This window comes from Pelodiscus sinensis, chromosome 4 (genome assembly GCF_052426305.1).
Source record: "Pelodiscus sinensis isolate ZL-2025 chromosome 4, ASM5242630v1, whole genome shotgun sequence".
Taxonomy (NCBI): domain Eukaryota; kingdom Metazoa; phylum Chordata; order Testudines; family Trionychidae; genus Pelodiscus; species Pelodiscus sinensis.
In genome coordinates, this window is record NC_143055.1 from 70,478,463 (window position 1) to 70,497,831 (window position 19,369).

The 19,369-nt window shown below is 39.5% G+C and overlaps 1 protein-coding gene across 2 annotated transcripts in view; it reads left to right on the forward strand.

Annotated features, from left to right (window-relative positions):
- SH3RF1 (SH3 domain containing ring finger 1) overlaps positions 1-19,369 on the forward strand; it is a 132,344-nt gene that overhangs the window by 2,487 nt on the left and 110,488 nt on the right. For both annotated transcript variants that reach the window (XM_075931132.2, XM_075931134.2), the window contains exon 2: positions 153-637. In XM_075931132.2, the coding sequence (XP_075787247.1) occupies positions 251-637 (387 nt within the window). In that variant the 5' untranslated portion in view covers positions 153-250. The remainder of the gene's footprint in view (positions 1-152; positions 638-19,369) is intronic.

The following is a 19,369-nucleotide window of genomic DNA, read 5'->3' on the forward strand; positions in this document are numbered from 1 at the left end:
TATCTGTAGGATTTTGTCATGGAGATCTTTTTTGATGTTGTTCAGTGCAGGAATCTTGTCAGAGGAAATACTTTTGTGGAATCACAAGAGCTAATTATTTTTCCAGATTATTAACGCTTTGTTCCTTTTCTTTGTTTTCTCAACAATTTCAGAGCAAAGTCTGAAGAGGCATGGATGTTACATGAGTCCCTTTAAGAACTCAGACAGATATGACTTTTACAAAAGTTTATTTTTGGTAAATTAGATAAAAATGGATGAATCGGCTTTGTTGGATCTGTTGGAGTGTCCTGTTTGCTTAGAACGTCTTGATGCTTCTGCAAAAGTCTTGCCTTGCCAGCACACATTTTGCAAACGTTGTTTGCTAGGCATCGTGACTTCTCGAAATGAGCTCCGTTGCCCAGAATGTAGGACTTTAGTTGACTGTGGTGTTGATGAACTTCCCAGTAATATATTACTGGTTAGACTACTGGATGGCATCAAACAAAGGCCCTGGAAACCTGGCACAAGTGGTGGAGCTGGTTGCACAAATGCATTAAGGGCCCAGAGCAACACTGTTGCTAGTTGTGATTCAAATGACCCACAGAGCTCTCAAAGTGGACAGCAGCAAAGAGTACAAGCAAGAAGTCCCCCTGTTAGAGTAAGTATCCACTTAAAATGATAAACCGTACCTACAGGTAACAGTATTTGTTGATGTTGTTGTTGGAATTGTATCTCTTTCTAGACTGCTTCAAAACAGTTGAATAATAACAAGAAAAAAGGGCAGTCTATTTGGTCTATTTTGAAAATGCAAAATAGTATCTGTTCAATTATGATTTAAACTAGGGATGTGACCGTTTAACACTGTAAACAGTTAATCGATAAGCCTGAGCGTATCTGTTAACATTCACAGTTACATGCAGGCTCCCATCCTACTCCTGTAGAACTAGCTGCCATGAAACACTGCTGTCTCTGTTTCAGAGGCAGCAGTACAGGGCGGAAGCTGGATCCTCAGGAGTGGGCTGCAGGAGGGAGCCAGTGCAGGCCGGGAGCCAGCTCCTGACATGCAGTGCCTCCCAGGGAGCTGGCTGCAGTTGTGTGCAACTGTGTAACCACTGAGTTTTTCAGCAGTTACAATTTACACAATTACCTGCATTTTAACATACCTAATTTAAACCAATTTTTATGTGTAACACAAACTTTGAGATACTGTTACTAGGAACAGTGTTCATATTCACTACTTTCTTATACTATATGACCAGTGATTTTCAGGCTATGGGTCACAGCCTAGTACTGGGTCATGGAATGTCAGGCACTAGGTCTCGGTGCTGCAGGGAGATCGGGTGATCAGTTAGAGTGCTTAGGTAGGCTACCTGCCTGTCCTGGCACTACAGACTGTGCTGCAGGCCAGACTTTTTTGGGAGGAGATGGAACGGAGGAGAAGGGGGAGAAAGCGCATGGGGCTTCTCACACTGCCCCTGCCCCAAGCGTTAGCTCTGCACTCACTTTGGCTGGGAATTTGCTGCTGGCTGCTTCTGGGGTATAGCATGGTCTTCGGTGCCAGGAGAGGCAGGAAGCCTGTCTTAGCACCTCTGCTGCACTGCTGACTGGGAGCTGCTCAAGATAAGCCATGCCTGTCCTAGCCCTGACCTCCCCCAAAACCAGAGCCCACTCGTACACCTATAAGCTCTCATCCTCAGCCCCGTCCGAGACCCCGCACTCTAGTCAAACTATGCTAGGTTGTGAGCATCAGCAATTTTCTTCAATTGGGTCATGAAAAGAAAAATCTGAAAACCACTGCTATATACACTTAGCTTTAATCTTAATATATTTATATTGCTAGTTACTGATTGCTGGTGAAAATATTGGTAGCGAAAAGTTTGAATGCATTTTTCTGTTTAAAACTTTCAATTGTTGAGTTTAAAATACATGGGGGGGGGGGAAGCGAGAAATAACACGGGATCTTAACAGTCCTGTTCATGCTAAAGTGAAAGTTAAATAACTTAAAGAGAATTGGTATGAACTGATTGTTTGTATAATGATCAATTATTCAGTTTTGCTAAGAATATTATCAGGAAACTACACAATAGTCAGCTTAACTTCTGTGCCAGGAATTATAATGGAACAAATAATAAAGGAATCCATCTGCAAACTAAAAAGACAATAAGGTGATAAGTGACAGTCAGCATGGATTTGTCAAGATAGCTTTCTTCAATAGGATAAACAAGTCTTTTGGTTAAGGGGAAGTGGTAGATGTGCTATACCTAGACTTCAGTAAAGCATTTGATACATTCTTGCATTACTTTTTATAAATAATAGTAAAGCATTTGATGCAGTCTTGCATGACCTTATAAATAATCTAGGGAAATAACAGTATAGATTGGGCCACTATAAGGTGGGTGCATAACTGTATGGATAACCGTTCTCAGAGAGTTGGTATCAATGGTTCACAGTCATGCTGGAAGGGCATAACAAGTGGGGTTCTGTGGGGATCAGTTTTGGGATGAATTCTGTTCAATAGCTTTATCAGCCATTTAGATAATGGCATAGATAACTTTATAAATATATTCAGATACCACCAAATTGGGAGTGGTTGCAAGTACTTTGGAGGATAGGATTATAATTCAAAATGATCTGGACAAACTGGAGAAGTGGTCTGAGGAAAATAAGGTAAAATTCAGTAAGGTCAATTGCAAAGTACTCAGAAAGGAACTATCAGTTGCACACATGCAGAAAGGGAAGTGTCTGTCTAGGAAGGAGTACTGCAGAAAGAGATCTAGAGGCAGGGCTGGATTAAGGGGACAACTGCCCGGGGTGCCAACCTGGGGGTGGAGCCGCGCATATGCCACATACCTGGGTGTGAGGCACCCCTTACCACTTCAATCAGGCACCCCCCCATAGGTTGGCACCCAGCAGCAGGGCTGCGCATACGCCGCACACCCGGGCGTGTGGCAGTGTATGTGCCACTTGCCCGGGGGCGCAGCGCCCCTTACCATGTCAATCAGGCGCTGCGTGCCCGGGGGTGGGGCCATGCATGTGCCGCATGCCCATTGCTTGGGGAGCAAGTATGGCTCGGTCCAGCACTGTCTAGAGGTTATAGTCGACCATAAGCTAAATATGTGTCAGCAGTGTGACACAGTTGCAAAAAAACCAAACATCATTCTGGGATGAGGTTCATAAGTAAGTCACAAGAAGTAATTCTTCTGCTCTGCTCTGCTCTGCTCTGCTCTGCTCTGCTCTGCTCTGCTCTGATTAGGCTGCAACTAGAATATTGTGTCCACTTCTGGGCACCACATTTGAGGAAAGATGTGGAGAAATTGGAGTAGATTCAGAGAAGAGCAACAAAAATGAAGAAAGGTCTAGAAAACATCTCTTTGGGAAGACTGAAAGAACTGGGTTTGTTTAGTTTGGAAAAGAGAAGACTGAGAGGGAACATAACAGCTTTCAAGTACCTGAAAGTGTGTTACAAGGAAGAGGGAGAAAAATTACTCTCTTTAGCCTCTTGAGGATAGGTCAAGAAGCTTAAATTCCAGCAAGAGAGATTTAGATTGGATATTAGGAAAAACTTCCTAACTGGAATAAATTGCTAGGGAGGTTGTGAAATCTCTGTCATTGGAGTTATTTAAGTGCAGGTTAGATAAACATCTGGTAGGCATGATCTAGATCAGAGGTGGCCAATCATTTTTAATAGGGAACCACTCTAAGATTTTGGTAAGCAGTCAAGGGCTGCACTTCTGTGGAGGGGACATGGAGTCTGGGATGGGGGGTGGTGTATAGAAGGGAGCTTGGGATAGAGGAATGGAGTGTGAGAGGGAGTGTGGGGTCTTAGATGGAGTTTGGGTGAAGGAAGGGGTTATGACCTGGGGCTGGGTCTTGGGGTGCAGGCCCCAGGAGGGGTTATGGGTGCAGGAAAGGATTCTGGCCTGAAGGAGGGATGCAAGAGGGGGTACAGGGTCAGGGCAGGAGTTGTGACCTGGAAGAAGGGGGCAAAAGGGGTACAGAGGGTTTGGGTAGTGAAGTGGGGCAGGGGAATTGGGTTCAGGGTCAGGGAGGGGTATGTGCACAGGAAAGGATTCTGGCCTGGGGAAGGGGTGTAGGAAGAGGTAGAGAGTCTTGGAGGAAGTTGTGACGTAGAGGAGGTGGGGAGAGGGGATACAAAGGGTTTGGGTGGTGACCTGGGGCAGGTAGTTGCAAGGAAAGAGAGGATGCTCTGACTGGGAGCGCTTACCTAGGTGGCTCCTAGTCAGCAGCTCTGCAGGAACCTGAGTCAAGCTCCCAGCCTGTGTGCTGGGTGGGTTTCTCCACATGGCTGTGCTCCAGCACAGGGAGAGAGGAGAGAGCAAGGGGAGAGGGGCACTGAGGGAACTTCATTAGCTGCCTTTGCCTCAGGCAAAACTTCTCATCTCCTATTGGCTGGAAACTAGCCAATGAAAGCTGAGGGAATTTGCTACGGGGCAGGAACAGTGTGCAAAATTTTGTCCTCCCTGCCCAGACTGCATTGCAATTAGCAGTCTGCTGTTTAGAGAGGCTGCAGCTGCTTTCTTGTAAGTGTGCCCACTAGCTGCAACTTATACATCCCTGATCTAGATGGTGCTTGGTCCTGCCGTGAGTGCAGGAGATTGGACTTGATGACCTCTCAAGATCCCTTCCAGTTCTAGTATTCTATGATATTTTGTGTTGTTTGTCACTTGTTAACTCTCACACTAGAAATTGATTTTATTCTAGATTGTTCTGTGTTCTATTGATTTTTTTTTCTGTAAAAACAAGTATTGCAATCTCATTTCCATAAATTTCACGTAATGGTTGTTAAGTGTCTAGAAATTCTTACCTCATAGAAGCCAATGGTGTTTTTGCCTTTCACTTTGGAGCTAGGATTTCACCTCTATTTAAGAACCCTAGAATTGGTAGTGTTTGATAATTTCCTCTCTATTTTTTCACTTTATTTTTCAAAGGGCTGATTTTCTAACTATCTTTTATAAATTGTTCTACCACTTAATGGGTTGGCTACTTACTTTTGATTTTTTTTTCTAATTTTTTACTTTTGATTAGTATGATAAGGATTCAAGTTTTCTTTCTTGAAAACTAAACTTCGATTATTTGGTAGTTTTGTATTATCAGTGAGTACATGGAATAGTCTCTAAGGCTGTGGTCTAGACTACATGCCTCTGTCGTCAGAGTCATGTAGATTAGACACATAGGCAAAGGCAAATGAAACCGTGATTTAAATGATCAGCTGTTTGTCGGCTCAGCGCGGCAGCCATGTAAATTTAAATGAAGCCACGATCATTTAAATCGCAGCTTCATTTGCCTTTGCCAAAACAACAAATCGATGGAGCCATGTAGTTTAGACGTACCCTTAATTATTGAATTTAATAACTCTGTATGATTTTGATTTTCGAACATATATATATGAAATCCATGCACTGAGTATTGAACGTATTGGCTTGTTCCTCTGTTTCTGTTTTTTTTCTTGGCATTTGTTCAATTTGGAGAATCTTACATGCCCTATAATCAAAACTTCAGGAGCTTAATTTATTATGATTTCTCTTAGAACCAGAAATTGAGATTATGAGCTGTCTGATCCAGCTTTGTTTTATCTAATGACAGAGTAGATTAGCTTTTTTTAAACATTTTTGTTGTGCATTTAATGAATCTTGTACATGCAGAGCTTCTGGATATGAATTGAAACTGGCTTAGTAATTTAAGTGCTTACCTGTATGAAGAATGCTTTGTATTTTGAGAAATGGCCCGATGAAGTAGCAGGAAGGGATTTAAGTATTAGTTTTAGTGAGTTGTTGTTTACTTCAAGTAAATCATCTATATATTACATTTTCTTTGTGGAATCAATGACTAGCACTGGGTAACTTAAGTCCTATTTACCTTAATTACTGGTATTTCTCAGATACCACTTAGGTACAAACAGTCTTGAGAATATAATTCGTATGGATTCTTTCACCAGGTTTTGTATTTTGCCTCCTTTATTGTCTAATATTTACATTATGATTTTCTTTAGAAATTTAAACAAGTAATTTATGTCATTCTCTGTAAAGTGTTGCTTGACTTGTAATAAGTACAGATATTGGTGAGGTAAAAAGACCGAAAGGGTGTAGCAGTTTGTATGCATAAAAACTGACCTTTGTGAAGAAACAATAGCAGTTACAGAAAAATCCCCTAATCTCTCCCAGAACTCAAAACAATTTAACATTACCTCCATCAGCTACCAAAAAACTTAAATTTCAAAAAAAATCCCATATAATGTCATTCTAAATCCACACATTTAAAAAGCAATATGTTTTATCAAGTAAGAGATTTCTATTTCATCAATGTGCTGTGAACTTAAGTGCTCCTGGTGATTTTTCAGAGGTTTATGAGAAAAGTAATATTGAATATTCCCTTTTGAATTCTTCTTTAGGTTTAAATGTACTACAGTATCCTTATGATGTACAACATTTATGTTTCCACATGTTGTGCGGAGCAGAAAGTGATAACATATGGACTGTTACATCATTTTATTAGTTATGTTATACCCTGTGCCATTATAGTTGTGACCATGTGGTTCCCTCCATGCAGTTAACTGACATTGAATGAACAGTATGCTGCACACTTTTTTCCAGAGAGCTAACGTTGCCTGTTTGACATAATATGGACGTTCCTGTTTTACCTTTTGTGTAAGGGTTGGGAAGGATGAATCGCAACCATGCATCCATTCCGGCGCATAAGGACTTTTTTTTGGTGGAAAGGAGGAACATGAAAATCAGGTGCTTGTTCTGGGAAGGGAACAACTATCTAATTTGTCCAAAAAATAAAGAACAGAAGTTGAGTGAGAGAGCATAGAAAATCTATCAACTGAAAACACTAGAAACGACAATTTATGTAGCTGCAATGTTATGTTGAATGCAACTGCTGTGTCAGAAACTGTAAAATAGGGGTGGCTGTGCTGCAAATGTATCAGAAGGCTTCTTTACTGGACACAATTAGTAGATTTCTTGAACTATGCAATTTTTCTAAAGGGAAACTAATAAATGAATGTTGTTACATTAAACGTTTCAGGGAATGTTTAAAATGTTTCAGGGGCTATAAACACTTGATTTTTTTTTCACTTGGTATAATTTTAAAATTCTTCCTGGAATTTGTGAGTGCATGATAGAGATGTATACATGCTCCGTTGTTCATTTTCCAAGGGATTTCTGTTTTGATAGTTTTCATGGTGGAGACTATTGTACCTTAGCTGAATATACAATATAATCTACACCAACTGCTCAAAAATCAAGTCAAACTCCAAAACAGTATGAGATCAGTTTTAAAATCAAGAGCTTTTAAAATAATAATAAATGTTAGGGCACACATTTTCCAGTCTCTTGCTCTTTGTAACCATGAGAGTTAGACATCTTTTTAAAAAAATGAAAGCTAAAATTGTCTCCTGATTCAGATGATGAGACTTAAAGAAATTATTAAAATTGCAAGAGTTAGCATTTCCAGAGTTAGAACTGCTCAGGAGATGCCATAGTATCCTATTACATGTCTGTGAGTAATATTTACCTTGTACCCAGCAGAAAAGGTGCTGTTTTATAAATGGATGAGTACCTGCATAGCAGTCTAGGAGCACTGGTCTTTGAATTCTCTATGTTGTGGGACAAGGAACATTCTGAAAACTAGTAGGAAATAAAAATGCTTTTGTTACTGGAGACCTGGTAGTGATCTCCTATATTTACTTTCCCGTAGCTGTCCATCTGTCCTTTGGTGTGTTTTTTTGTTTTGTTTTGTTTGAGTAGTTCTGATATCACCGTTATTTGTTTGAATTTCACCAGACATAAAGCTTTTAGACTTAGAAATTTCTTTTTAATTTGTCCCATTATATTTCATTCAGGTTTAGATAAGCTATAAAGTATTAAACCCCATCATTTCCATTCTCTCTTGTGTTATTAAGGAAAAAAATTGGCAGCATGCTAAAATATTAATGAACACAAACATTCTGAAGAGGTGGACCCACATTGCCAAATCACCATTGGCACATGCTACACTGAAATACCTGGGAGCTGCAGGGAGGGAGGAGAATGAGTGAGGGCCTCCCTCCCAGCCCCACACTCTGGGAATGGCACACAGCTCAGCATTCCTATTTCCTGCTCTTGGGCTACTATATAATGAGGCAGCTCCACCTTCTGGGAGATAGGGAAGGCTGGGCTCCCCTAACAACTAGTTGCACTCAGTACAGGACACAAGCAAACCTTCCTCCACCTCAGATAACAGCTAGATTGCCAGCTAATTGAATTATTGTTGTGGTAGATGTCTATTCTGAAGACCTTGCAGGGAGCAGGGGGCAAACCTTAATAATGGCATATGTTTGCAGGGACGAGGGGAGGTTGCATTGAAGATAATAGAATTTGTTTTTGCCTTTTTTTTTAAAGGAATGTTGTTTAAGTTGGAAAGTGCATGAAATTTGGGAGATGCCAGATTTCTGGTAATTCATGCAACTTTAGTTTTGCCCATCCAGCACATGGGCATTATGGTAGTCTTCAATTGTAAGATCGTTTACTGTGTTTTTTGACAGTCTCCTTGACTCTTTCAATGTACATTTGATCCTACCAAGAGACAGTCAGATTTACACAGGCAACCAAAAATTTGGTGTTTCCTAACACATGAGTGTGTAACTCTGCAACCTAAATTACTTGGGTGTTTATGATGGCTGTATGTTTTAGAATGTGTGGAGTGTGTGATGAGATCGTGTTCTGTAAATTGTGACATGTGGACACTCTGCAACTTTGTCCCTGAGACAGATGTACATGAATATTCAGAAATGAAAATTACAAATTTAACCAGACTCTGTTGCCCAATGTATGCTTACTTTTCTTTTTCACACGCTCTTAAAAAAAAGTAAAACAGTGTGTTTCTCTTAAGGTTTCTTTATTAGGTATTTATGAATTCTGAAACTGAGCAGATAATTCTTCACTGAGTTGTATTTATACAACTTTAATGACAGTGGTATCTATGGCTGTCAAACTGTTTATTGTGCTGTCATGACGTGTTTCCTTAATGAGCAAAGGGAAAGAATAGGAAAATGATCTTTATGCTATATCAGTGGACTGACATTCAGAACTTAGAGGGTTGCTACAGACTTCCTTTATAATCTTTAAAAGAATTCAGGTTTCTTTGTGCTTCTGTTTTTAATCTATAAAATAGGAATGATAATACTTCTATTGTTTGGGTCATTGTTTAACTTGTATGCAATATGGGGTAAAGTTTGAATCTTGCTTTCCAAATTGGCTATGAGGCACTATGTTAGTAAATACAGTTCACACTTTCAATATGGAGATTGAATTGCAGTGTAACCTACAGATTGCTACAGAGATACGTTCACAATATATTTTCTGTGCTATAGATTGTCCTGTAGCTTGTGTTAAATTATTGTAGGGCTTTCACGTTGTCTTTGGACAAGTAATAGTAAATTAGTTAAATAGCTCAGCAAGAGGGAGGCAGATTTTTGCTGCTGCTTTAGAATCGACCATATTTTTTGGCTTGAAACATTTGTGCTTGACTGCAATACTAGTATGATCATTGTTTTTTTGAAAATGAATATGAAAAAATATGCTATGAATGCAGCTGCTAATACAGAAATGTTTTATTCATATACAGCAATTCCTCATTTAACACTATAGATGCGTTTCTGAAAATGTTCGTGCTAAGCAAAAACGTGCTATGCCGGGTCAATTTTCCCATTAAAAATAATGGAAAAGGTGGGGGTTGAGTTTCAGGTGGTGGTGACAAAGTCAATTTTCTGTTGGTGCTGGGTCGTCAATGTCAACATTAGGTATCTAGCAACACAAGTCGCCGCGATTTGTTAAAACACAAAGATAAACGCGAGTGAGTGGAGGAGCGCTGTGACCATGTGTATTCATCCACTCATGTATATTACCGCTGTTTTCACCAACTTATATTGCTGCGTGAAGTAGTCCACCACTTGATTATTTTTATGTTATTTCCGGGACAGTCGTGTTATTCGAAAAACAGTCCCTAAAAAATTGTGCTCTTGCGAAAACATGTTAAGCGGGCACGTGTTAAACGAGTAATTACTGTACTTTGATTCTTGATGACAAACTTTAACTGTATGCTTGTCTTAATCAGTATTTTCTTGTTGAAATTGCTGATTAGTATTATCCAATTATTTAGAATATAGTTATGTTTTGAAGTAACTTTTTAATGTAACTTGACTATTATTTTGTTTGCAAATAACATACTGAGTATGTGGCATTCAAAAATATTACATCTCCTGTGTTTAATTGTTTTTCTGGCTATCATTGGAAAGATGCTGTTGCCTGAACAAGCACATCTCACTGGCTGTCTTATTCATTATTTTAATATTTCATTATCACTTCAGGCTACCAAGAGCTTCTGTGAAACAAGCAATAGTTTATACTGACACAAAATAGTATTTTTTCTTAAAATATGGCCAACAAATTAGCAGGTGTGGTACAGATTACTGCTCTGTACAAAAAGTTTGATACTTCAGAGACAGTGTTGTCACTATCAAAAAGGAGATTTAAAAATTTTAAATAAATTATAAGTTTATAAATATATTAAATATATCCATAAAAGGGACATTTGTAAAAAGAAACTTTTTTCTGTTTTTTTTTCTCATTACTGTAGAATTTAGGTGATATTGAAAATGCCTGGATTGACAAGAAGCTGGTAAAATTAGTCATGTCATTGAGTGAGTTATTTTATGTGTGGTGTGTATCTTATTTCTAAATGCATATAGCAGCAGCAGAAGCAGAAAGAGCTGGGACTTCAGTACTGGGAGAAAGAGGAAAAAATCGAGTGTATACAATACCGTTTACGAACCCCCGTCTCTCCCAACACACAAAGGCTACGTCTACACTACGAGTTTTGCAGGAAGAGGCAATGCAAATTAAGTGCGGATTAGCATTTTCTAGCTTCATTTCCATAATCTCTTCCGATCTGTGTTTGAGCAAGGGATTTTTGCACAAAAACAAACAGTGTGGACATTCCCTTTTGTGCAAGATCCGTATGCCTACCAAAAAGGAGGTATTGTAGTTGTACCCACAGTCTGGGTCCTGGGCAGTGCCCTCTGTATGGTCTTGGGGAAAAAACTACAGAGAGGAACTATCCAGAAACTCCAGCTCTTTAAGAGTTGCTGCAGAAGCAGCCAAAACCAAAGACTTCAGGCATTCAGAGAACTTTCTACAGTTTTGACTGAACTTTCTCTGAACAGTGCTTATTGGCTGTTTGTACTCTCTCTCTCTCTCTCTCTTCACCTTAGCTTTATTCTTAACTTGCCCTCTCTTACACTTTTCTTCCCTGCCCTAGCCACCTCATCTCCTTTGTTAATGTCTCCTCTCTCTTAATTTTTCATGTAGTTTTATCCCCTCCTGCTACATAAATAAATTTTAAAACACCGAAATAACATGAAGGATGCAACTGTTGTTCAATCTGTTGTCTGTTTATTCTTTTCAGCTACCGTGTTTTATCCCTAATGTATGTCACTTCAGTAATACTAGTAGGAAAACAAATATATTGCAGGCCACACTATACATAGATCCCTGATGGGGCCACATGCTTCCAACCACTGCTGTAGATCTTTGGAAAGATACTGTTTGTTGTTCTATGTTTGTACAGATCCTAGTATAATGGTGACCCATTCTTTGTTGGTCCTTAAACACTATCATAATAAACATGGTTAATTAGTAAAATAAGTAGCTTTTTTGTCTTTGTGTTTCAGAGGATGGATGTTGGAGTTTCCCACTATAATTTGTAGAGTAGTGTCAACTGGTGTATGGATGAAAAGCAGTGTATAAAATTAACATTTAATATTTTTGTCTGTATTGCATATTTTTCTTCATCCTGTTTAAAACCATTCTTTTTTGTAATATCCAACTTTGTCTTCAGGAAGAAACCTATCCTGCGTGACATGGTATGAATGTCTCAAAATAGTTATTGGTTAACTTTTTCTAAGGAGGTTTCTTTGGCATTATCCGGTCCAATTATCAGAATACACTCCACCCTAGAGGGACAATGTCTGACGTGCAGTTTAAAAAAATAAAATTGCCAGTCACTCATGTACCTCAAGCAATCTGTGACTACAGCACTTATGGCTTTCTATTATATGAAGTTAAATTACTGTAGAAATATATGTTCATACGTTTAGCAGTACTAAAGAAAATCAATTTTTGTTTTAAGTGATGAGTTCTCAGCTTTAGCTCAGTTTTTAAATCTGTCAAAATAGACATTTGTATCAATGACATCAACCCATTTTCATATTTTGATTTTGATATATGAGCTTGCACTTGGAATGTGTTTGTCTGCCCTTTGCACCCTATAAATGCGCATGATTCTTTAGAAAGTTCACATGCAACATCACATTGATTACTCAGCAGATGTTCAAAGTACAGTTTTATAATCTCAATACAGAAATATTTGTTATGCATAAATACATTTTGATAAAAGTGCCTTGCTCTCTCTGAAGTAAAGAAAATCTGTGTCACCTAAATTATTTATCTGCTGCTAAAAATCAAACCAACCTTAAGGCAGTAAAAATTTCCACTGGATTGCATATACAGGCAGTCCCCGGGTTACGTACAAGATAGGGACTGTAGGTTTGTTCTTAAGTTGAATTTGTATGTAAGTTGGATTGGGGACGCCTGGGGCAGAGCAGCTTGGGTGCTGCCGGGTTGGTCCAGTAGTGCTGAGGAGCGGCGCTGCAGGACCAACCCGGCAACGCCCCAGCAGCTCAACCCCAGGCGTCTCGGAAAGAAAAGCCTGGTCTGCTGGGGGGGGCGCACTAGCTGTGCCCCCCCCCCCCCCCGCCAGGAGACCAGGGAGACTCAGGTGGCGGGACCACCAAGACGCGCCGCAGTCCCGCCCACATCCTTCACGGCTTTGCTCCGCGTCTCCCAGCAGACCAGGGAGACGCGGAGCAAAGCCGCGGAGGACGCGGACAGCAGGACAGCCCAGATGCGCCGCGGCTGTACCGCTGCCTGCGTGCTCCGCGGCTTTGCTCCGCGTCTCCCAGCAAACCAGAGAGACATGGAGCAAAGCCTCGGAGGACACCAGCAGCGGGACAGCCGCGGCGCGTCTGGGCTGTCCCGCTGCCCGCATGCTCCGCGGCTTTGCTCCGTGTCTCCCTGGTCTGCTGGGGGAGGGCTCCCCTCCAGAAGACCAGGGAGATGCGGAGCAGCTTTTCTCGCCCCGGAGGATGCAGGCAGGAGGACTACAGAGCATCTGGGCGTCCCGCCGCTCGCGTCCTCCGGGGCGAGAAAAGCCCCATTCGTAACTGCGGATCCGACGTAAGTCATATCCACGTAACTCGGGGACTGCCTGTACCTGAATCATTCAAGAGCAATGGAACAGTTTTTTGTACTGATGGTATTCTTTTGTAAGAGAAACCACCTTTGTTCCATGTCACTGACTCATTTCTTATAGGTGAGGTCACTCTGCTCTAGGTATGTTGTTCCTTTTTTATAAAAGGGAAATGAATACCGCACCCTTTACATTCCATTTCTCACAGTCCGCAAAAGAAGCTTAAAATGTACATTAAAAGTTTTTTTTCAATAATTAAAGTCATTTTTGCAGGCACTGCGAACCATAAATTCACAGAAATGCTGTGTGTTAGGATTTTAAAAAAACCCTATTGACTACTACAAGATTTTTGAGTTGTTTAAATAAAGGAAGAGAGACTGGTCCTTTTTTAACACAGATGTAATGGCATAAATATTGAATAATTTAAAATGACTGCTCCCAGATGTTAGTCACAATATACTAACATGATTATTTAAGTATGTACACCATGGCTACGTCTACATTGGCCCCTTTTCCGGAAGGGGCGTGGTAATTTTTGAAATCGCAATAGGGAAATACGCGGGGGATTTAAATATCCCCCGCGGCATTTAAATAAAAATGTCCGCCGCTTTTTTCCGGCTTTTAGAAAAGCCGGAAAAGAGCATCTACACTGGCCCCGATCCTCTGGAAAAAGCGCCCTTTTCCGGAGGATCTTATTCCTACTTCAAAGTAGCAATAAGATCTTCCGGAAAAGGGTGCTTTTTCCGGAGGATCGGGGCCAGTGTAGACGCTCTTTTCTGGCTTTTCTAAAAGCCGGAAAAAAGCGGCGGACATTTTTATTTAAATGCCACGGGGGATATTTAAATCCCCCGCGCATGTCCCTATTGCGATTTCAAAAATTACCATGCCCCTTCCGGAAAAGGGGCCAATGTAGACGAGCCCCATAGGATACACAGTCTTATTTATATCTGGTGTAGAAAAACTGAAAAGTTGACAGTTTTTTTAAAAAAATTCTTTAAATCAAGTAAGTCTGAGGTTAAAAGATAATCAAAGAATATCAGATGAGTATCTAATAAGTAGGGCATAGCTGTTCTAGAAGCTTATTTTCAATAAGCACAGTAAAGACAAAGGTACTAGAATATGGTAACATAGTTTTGAATTTGAAGTATATGCAGCTTTTACACTTGATCTTTGAGTCTATGAATAATAAAATCAGCTTCATTTCATGGATCTCTCTCTCTCTACATTTAAATGACAACTCCATATTACTTTATGCTGCCTTTTTCTTTTCTTTCCAACTACTAACAATTGGGCACCTCTTCCTGCTCATCTGGAATGGTGTCTTTAGAAGAGTCCACAAATCCCTGTCCCTACCAGCGTGGTTTAACCATTTTAAAAACCTGTGTAACTTAAAGTTTTAAATGAATACCCTATTTGACTTTGTTGGCTGCCTTCTGGTAGTCCCTTAAAATGTATTATTTTACTAGTGATAGCAATAGGTAAGAATAAGAGCAGCTACTATTACTTTTTCTACGCCAGAGCTCCCACCCCTCCAGAGTTGCTACTTGTGGTGCTGGAATAGGGGAAGATGTTGATGAAAAGGTTAGTGTAGATAAGGAGTTAAGATTAGTACCTGACCAGTGATTTAGCATGTTTCACATAGCATACAGACTGGGTAACATCTTTTCTAATGTGTTAGACTGATGCCCCGTATCTTCTACACATTTTCAGACCCTGACTCCTTATCTGAATTTCCACAATTCACTTTTGTTGATCTCCCCCAATTTCTGTAGGTTAATTAAGCATTTATGTTAAATAATAGCTATGGTATTTTTGTGGTTAATACCTACAATTTTAGTTATATTCTCCCCACCCCCCCCAATTTATCCTAAAATACCGATCAGATTTATTTGTGGTTTCATGTTTCATACCAATCACCTTTCCTATAACAGGGCTTAATTATGTGAATTGCTGTCACTTACCTATTAGTTCCTTATGTCAAGCTACACCTTAGTTATGCTCAGCAACCTATCATACTTGCTTTGGGCCTGCTGTTTGTCACTTACATCACTTTTTTGATCTAATCCATCCCTTTAGTGATCATAATTGGCCAGATCTGTAGCCTTGTATATATGTACATGTATATGCAAAACTATATACAAATGTCTATTTTGACAGATTTAAAAACTGAGCTAAAGCTGAGAACTCATCACTTAAAACAAAAGTTGATTTTCTTTAGTACTGCTAAACGTATGAACATATATTTCTACAGTAATTTAACTTCATATAATAGAAAGCCATAAGTGCTGTAGTCACAGATTGCTTGAGGTACATGAGTGACTGGCAGTGTATATCGGATAGGTTCAGAAGTTAAAATAGGAAAAGAACAAGATAAAAATTACTTAGAATAGTTAGGGCTATGTAGCACTTTAAAGACTAACAAGATGGTTTATTAGATGATGAGCTTTCGTGGGCCAGACCCACTTCCTCAGATCAAATAGTGGAAGAAAATAGTCACAACCATATATACCAAATGATACAATTTAAAAAAAAGAACACATATGAAAAGGACAAATCAAATTTCAGAACAGGAGGAGGATGCGGGGGGGAAGGAGGAGGAAGGTAAATGTCTGTGAGCTAATGATATTAGAGGTGATAATTAGGGAAGCTATCTTTGTAATAGGTAAGATAACTAGAGTGTTTGTTGAGATCCACACATAAAGTGTTGAATTTTAGAATAATTTATGCTATGTGCCGAAAGTATCCGTCTGCTATGTACATTGGACAAACGTCTCAGACACTTCGCCAAAGGATCAATGCCCACAAAACAGATATTAGACCGGATCACAAAGAAAAAACAGTTTCTTGCCATTTCAACCAGAAAGGACATTGTCTCAACGACTTAATTACCTGCATCCTGCTTCAAAGACTTTTAAATCTGCACTTGAAAGGGAATCCTCTGAACTGTCATTCATGCTAAAATTCGACACTTTACGCGTGGGTCTCAACAAACACTCTAGTTATCTTACCCATTACAAAGATAGCTTCCCCAATTATCACCTCTAATATCATTAGCTCACAGACATTTACCTTCCCCCCCCCATCCCTCTTCTGTTCTAAAATTTGATTTATCCTTTTCATATGTGTTCATTTTTTTAAATTGTATCCTTTGGTATACAGTAAACTTCCGATAATCCGGCACTTTAGGACCCAGGGGGTGCCGGATTATCAAATATGCTGGACTATCAGAAGGGGGGGCTATGAGGGGTCTGGAGTGGGGTAGGAGGGGATGCCACCCCAGACCTCTCATAGCCCCCTCCCCCCCCTTATGATAGTCCCGCTCTGCCCCAGGCATCCCTGATTTAGCCGCTGCTGGTCAGTTTCAGCAGCAGCTGAATCGGGGATGCCTGCAATAGAGCAGCTGGGGTGCTGCCGGGTTGGTCCCGCAGCGCTGAGGGGCGGTGCTACGACACCAACCCCGCAGCACCCCAGCTGCTCTGCCCAGGCGTCCCGATTCAGCCGGCTGCCCCAGCACTTCTGGGTTCCTGATGGTGCCGGACCATCAGGAGTCCCAGAGCATTGGATGCCGGACTAATGGAGTTTTACTGTATATGGTTGTGACTATTTTCTTCCACTATTTGATCTGAGGAAGTAGGTCTGGCCCACGAAAGCTCATCATCTTGTTAGTCTTTAATAACCATCTTGTTAGTCTTTAAAGTGCTAAATAGTCCTGTATTTTGCTTCAGCTACACCAGACTAACATGGCTACATTTCTATCATTAGAAAAGTTAGATATCTTCAAGTCACTGGGCCTGATTAAATGCTTCCTGTAATACTCAAGGAGCTGACTGAGAAGGTTTCTGAGCCATTACCTATCATCTCTGAAAAGTTAGGGAAGATAGGAGAGATTCCAGAAGACTGGAAAAGGTCAAATATAGTGCCCATCTTTAAAATGGGAAATAAGGAAAACTGAAGAAAACTGCAGACCAGGCAGTAGCTCAGTGTTCTTCCTTTATTTTTAATTTTGCAAAAGAAAAGTAGACAGATGAATGCTAGAGTCAAGTTTATGAAACTTTTCAGTTCTCCTTTCATTTTTAAAAGCCCATTGCCTCATAAGAATGACAGACCATCAGACTGCAGTTGCAAAGTTCAAAGAGTTCAAGTGGAAATGTCATCACTAGCACTGTGATGCAGTTGTTGTAGGTGCACTCTCAACCACTACTATTTAACTGGTGTGTTCAGATGCCATGGAAGCCATGGTTTTCTTTTGAGCTAGGACAGTTGATTTGTATACAGGTAAATGTATACTGATATTTTGATAGCAGTATTAAATGGAATGAGTTTAGCATTTGATATATACTGAATAGATATTGAATTTTGTTTAAAACATAATTTGACTAATTTTCCTATTCAGTACAGTATGTGAAATTTTACTGGAAGCAGTCCATCCCAAATGGTCTTGTATGGATTATCCATTGTATTTGTATAACTTTCTCCCCCAACCCTTTTTTCCCCCCAACTTTTTTTGGGGTTTTTTTTTTTTTGTTTTTTTTTGTTTTGCTCAACAAGAAATCCTTGGTGTTCCTCATAAAAAAAATTGTTTGGTGTTTTTCAGTCTTAAAGTTTAAGAAACACTGAATTAAGTGCTTTCAAAAGATGTCAGAGTGATGGCAATGAAGTTACAAGTCCTAATTTGAGCAGTGCCAATGTAAGTTTACCTACTCCAAACAGTATGTTTCAGTTTTATTTTGGAGGAACCATCTTGGGAAGGTAGTTCAGTCTCCATCCAATTCAGTACTTGTTCTTTATGCTGAGAAGGGAACCAGTTGTAATGATGGTTTTATCTTTTATATAGCTGCCCATTAGGAACTGTATAAAGAGTTAGGTCACAAACAGCCGTCATATAGAAGAAACATGGTAGCTTTGGTCATGGCCAGAAATCGTCCAGCTTTATAATGATCAGAGAGATATTTGAGGTTGCCTATCTTATTTTAAATACCTGTAGGCCATCTGTTTCCTTGTATTGGGTACAACTTGACTCAAGCTGTAAACTTTGCCTCTTTTGTATATCCTGGTAATTTAATACAGTTAAGATAACATTTTTCTTAAACGTTCATCATGGCAATAATAATCATTAACATTTTTTTCTTTACAGAACTTTTTTTTTAAATACAAAATCCTATTACAACTAAGTTATGCTATCAGGAGAGACATATCCAGCCTTGTCCACATGAGAAAGATATATGGGTTAAATTTAAATTGGTTTTAACCCTGTTCCCAGCTGAATTAATTTAAACTGAAATAAGCCAGTTTAAAACCAAACTATGAATCCCTGCATAGGTTTTCACCAGTTGAACTAAATTGATGTAAAATACCTTCTTTAATTAAACCAGTGGAATTTTTTTCATGTAAATAAGTCCTCAAATATTTATTCAGATATAGGTATCCCATATTATGATCTTTACTGATAAACTGCAAAGTAATGTTCTCAATCTTAATTGATTCTGGGGATCATTTCTGTATAGTGATATCTGAAATGATTTCAGCAGTGGTACTGAACACCTTTTTTTATAGTACTTCTGTTATCTTTAAGACCTAGTCTGTGAGTGTTCCTGGACTTGCAACATGTTTCTGTAACAAACATTGTAAAAATCTCATGACTCCATATACAATAATGATACACACGTGTTAACAGCATACAAGATATGGTTTGTACAAAATATATCCTAACTATACAAAAGTTTGAACATGGAGCACTGATGGGGAACACTGTCACATGAGGTACAGTATGTCATAGTACCTACTCTGGAGAACACACATGGAAAACTCAAACCTGGTGATAATTGTGACAAGGAAAATGGACAAGATGATGGCTAAATGTGAAGGAGAATGAGTGTGTATGAGAGTGTGTATGCACATAAACCTCTGAAAGCCATTGTCAAGATTTCTATGTTTTAAATTTTTTAAAAGTTCGCATTCAATAAGAATGTAGCAATGAATGCTTTGTAAATGAAGATAACTTTTATTGTTTACATAAAAATAGAGATGCATGAGAGAAAAATATTTGTACATGTGTGGTTCTGGATACTTGGAATTTGGGTAA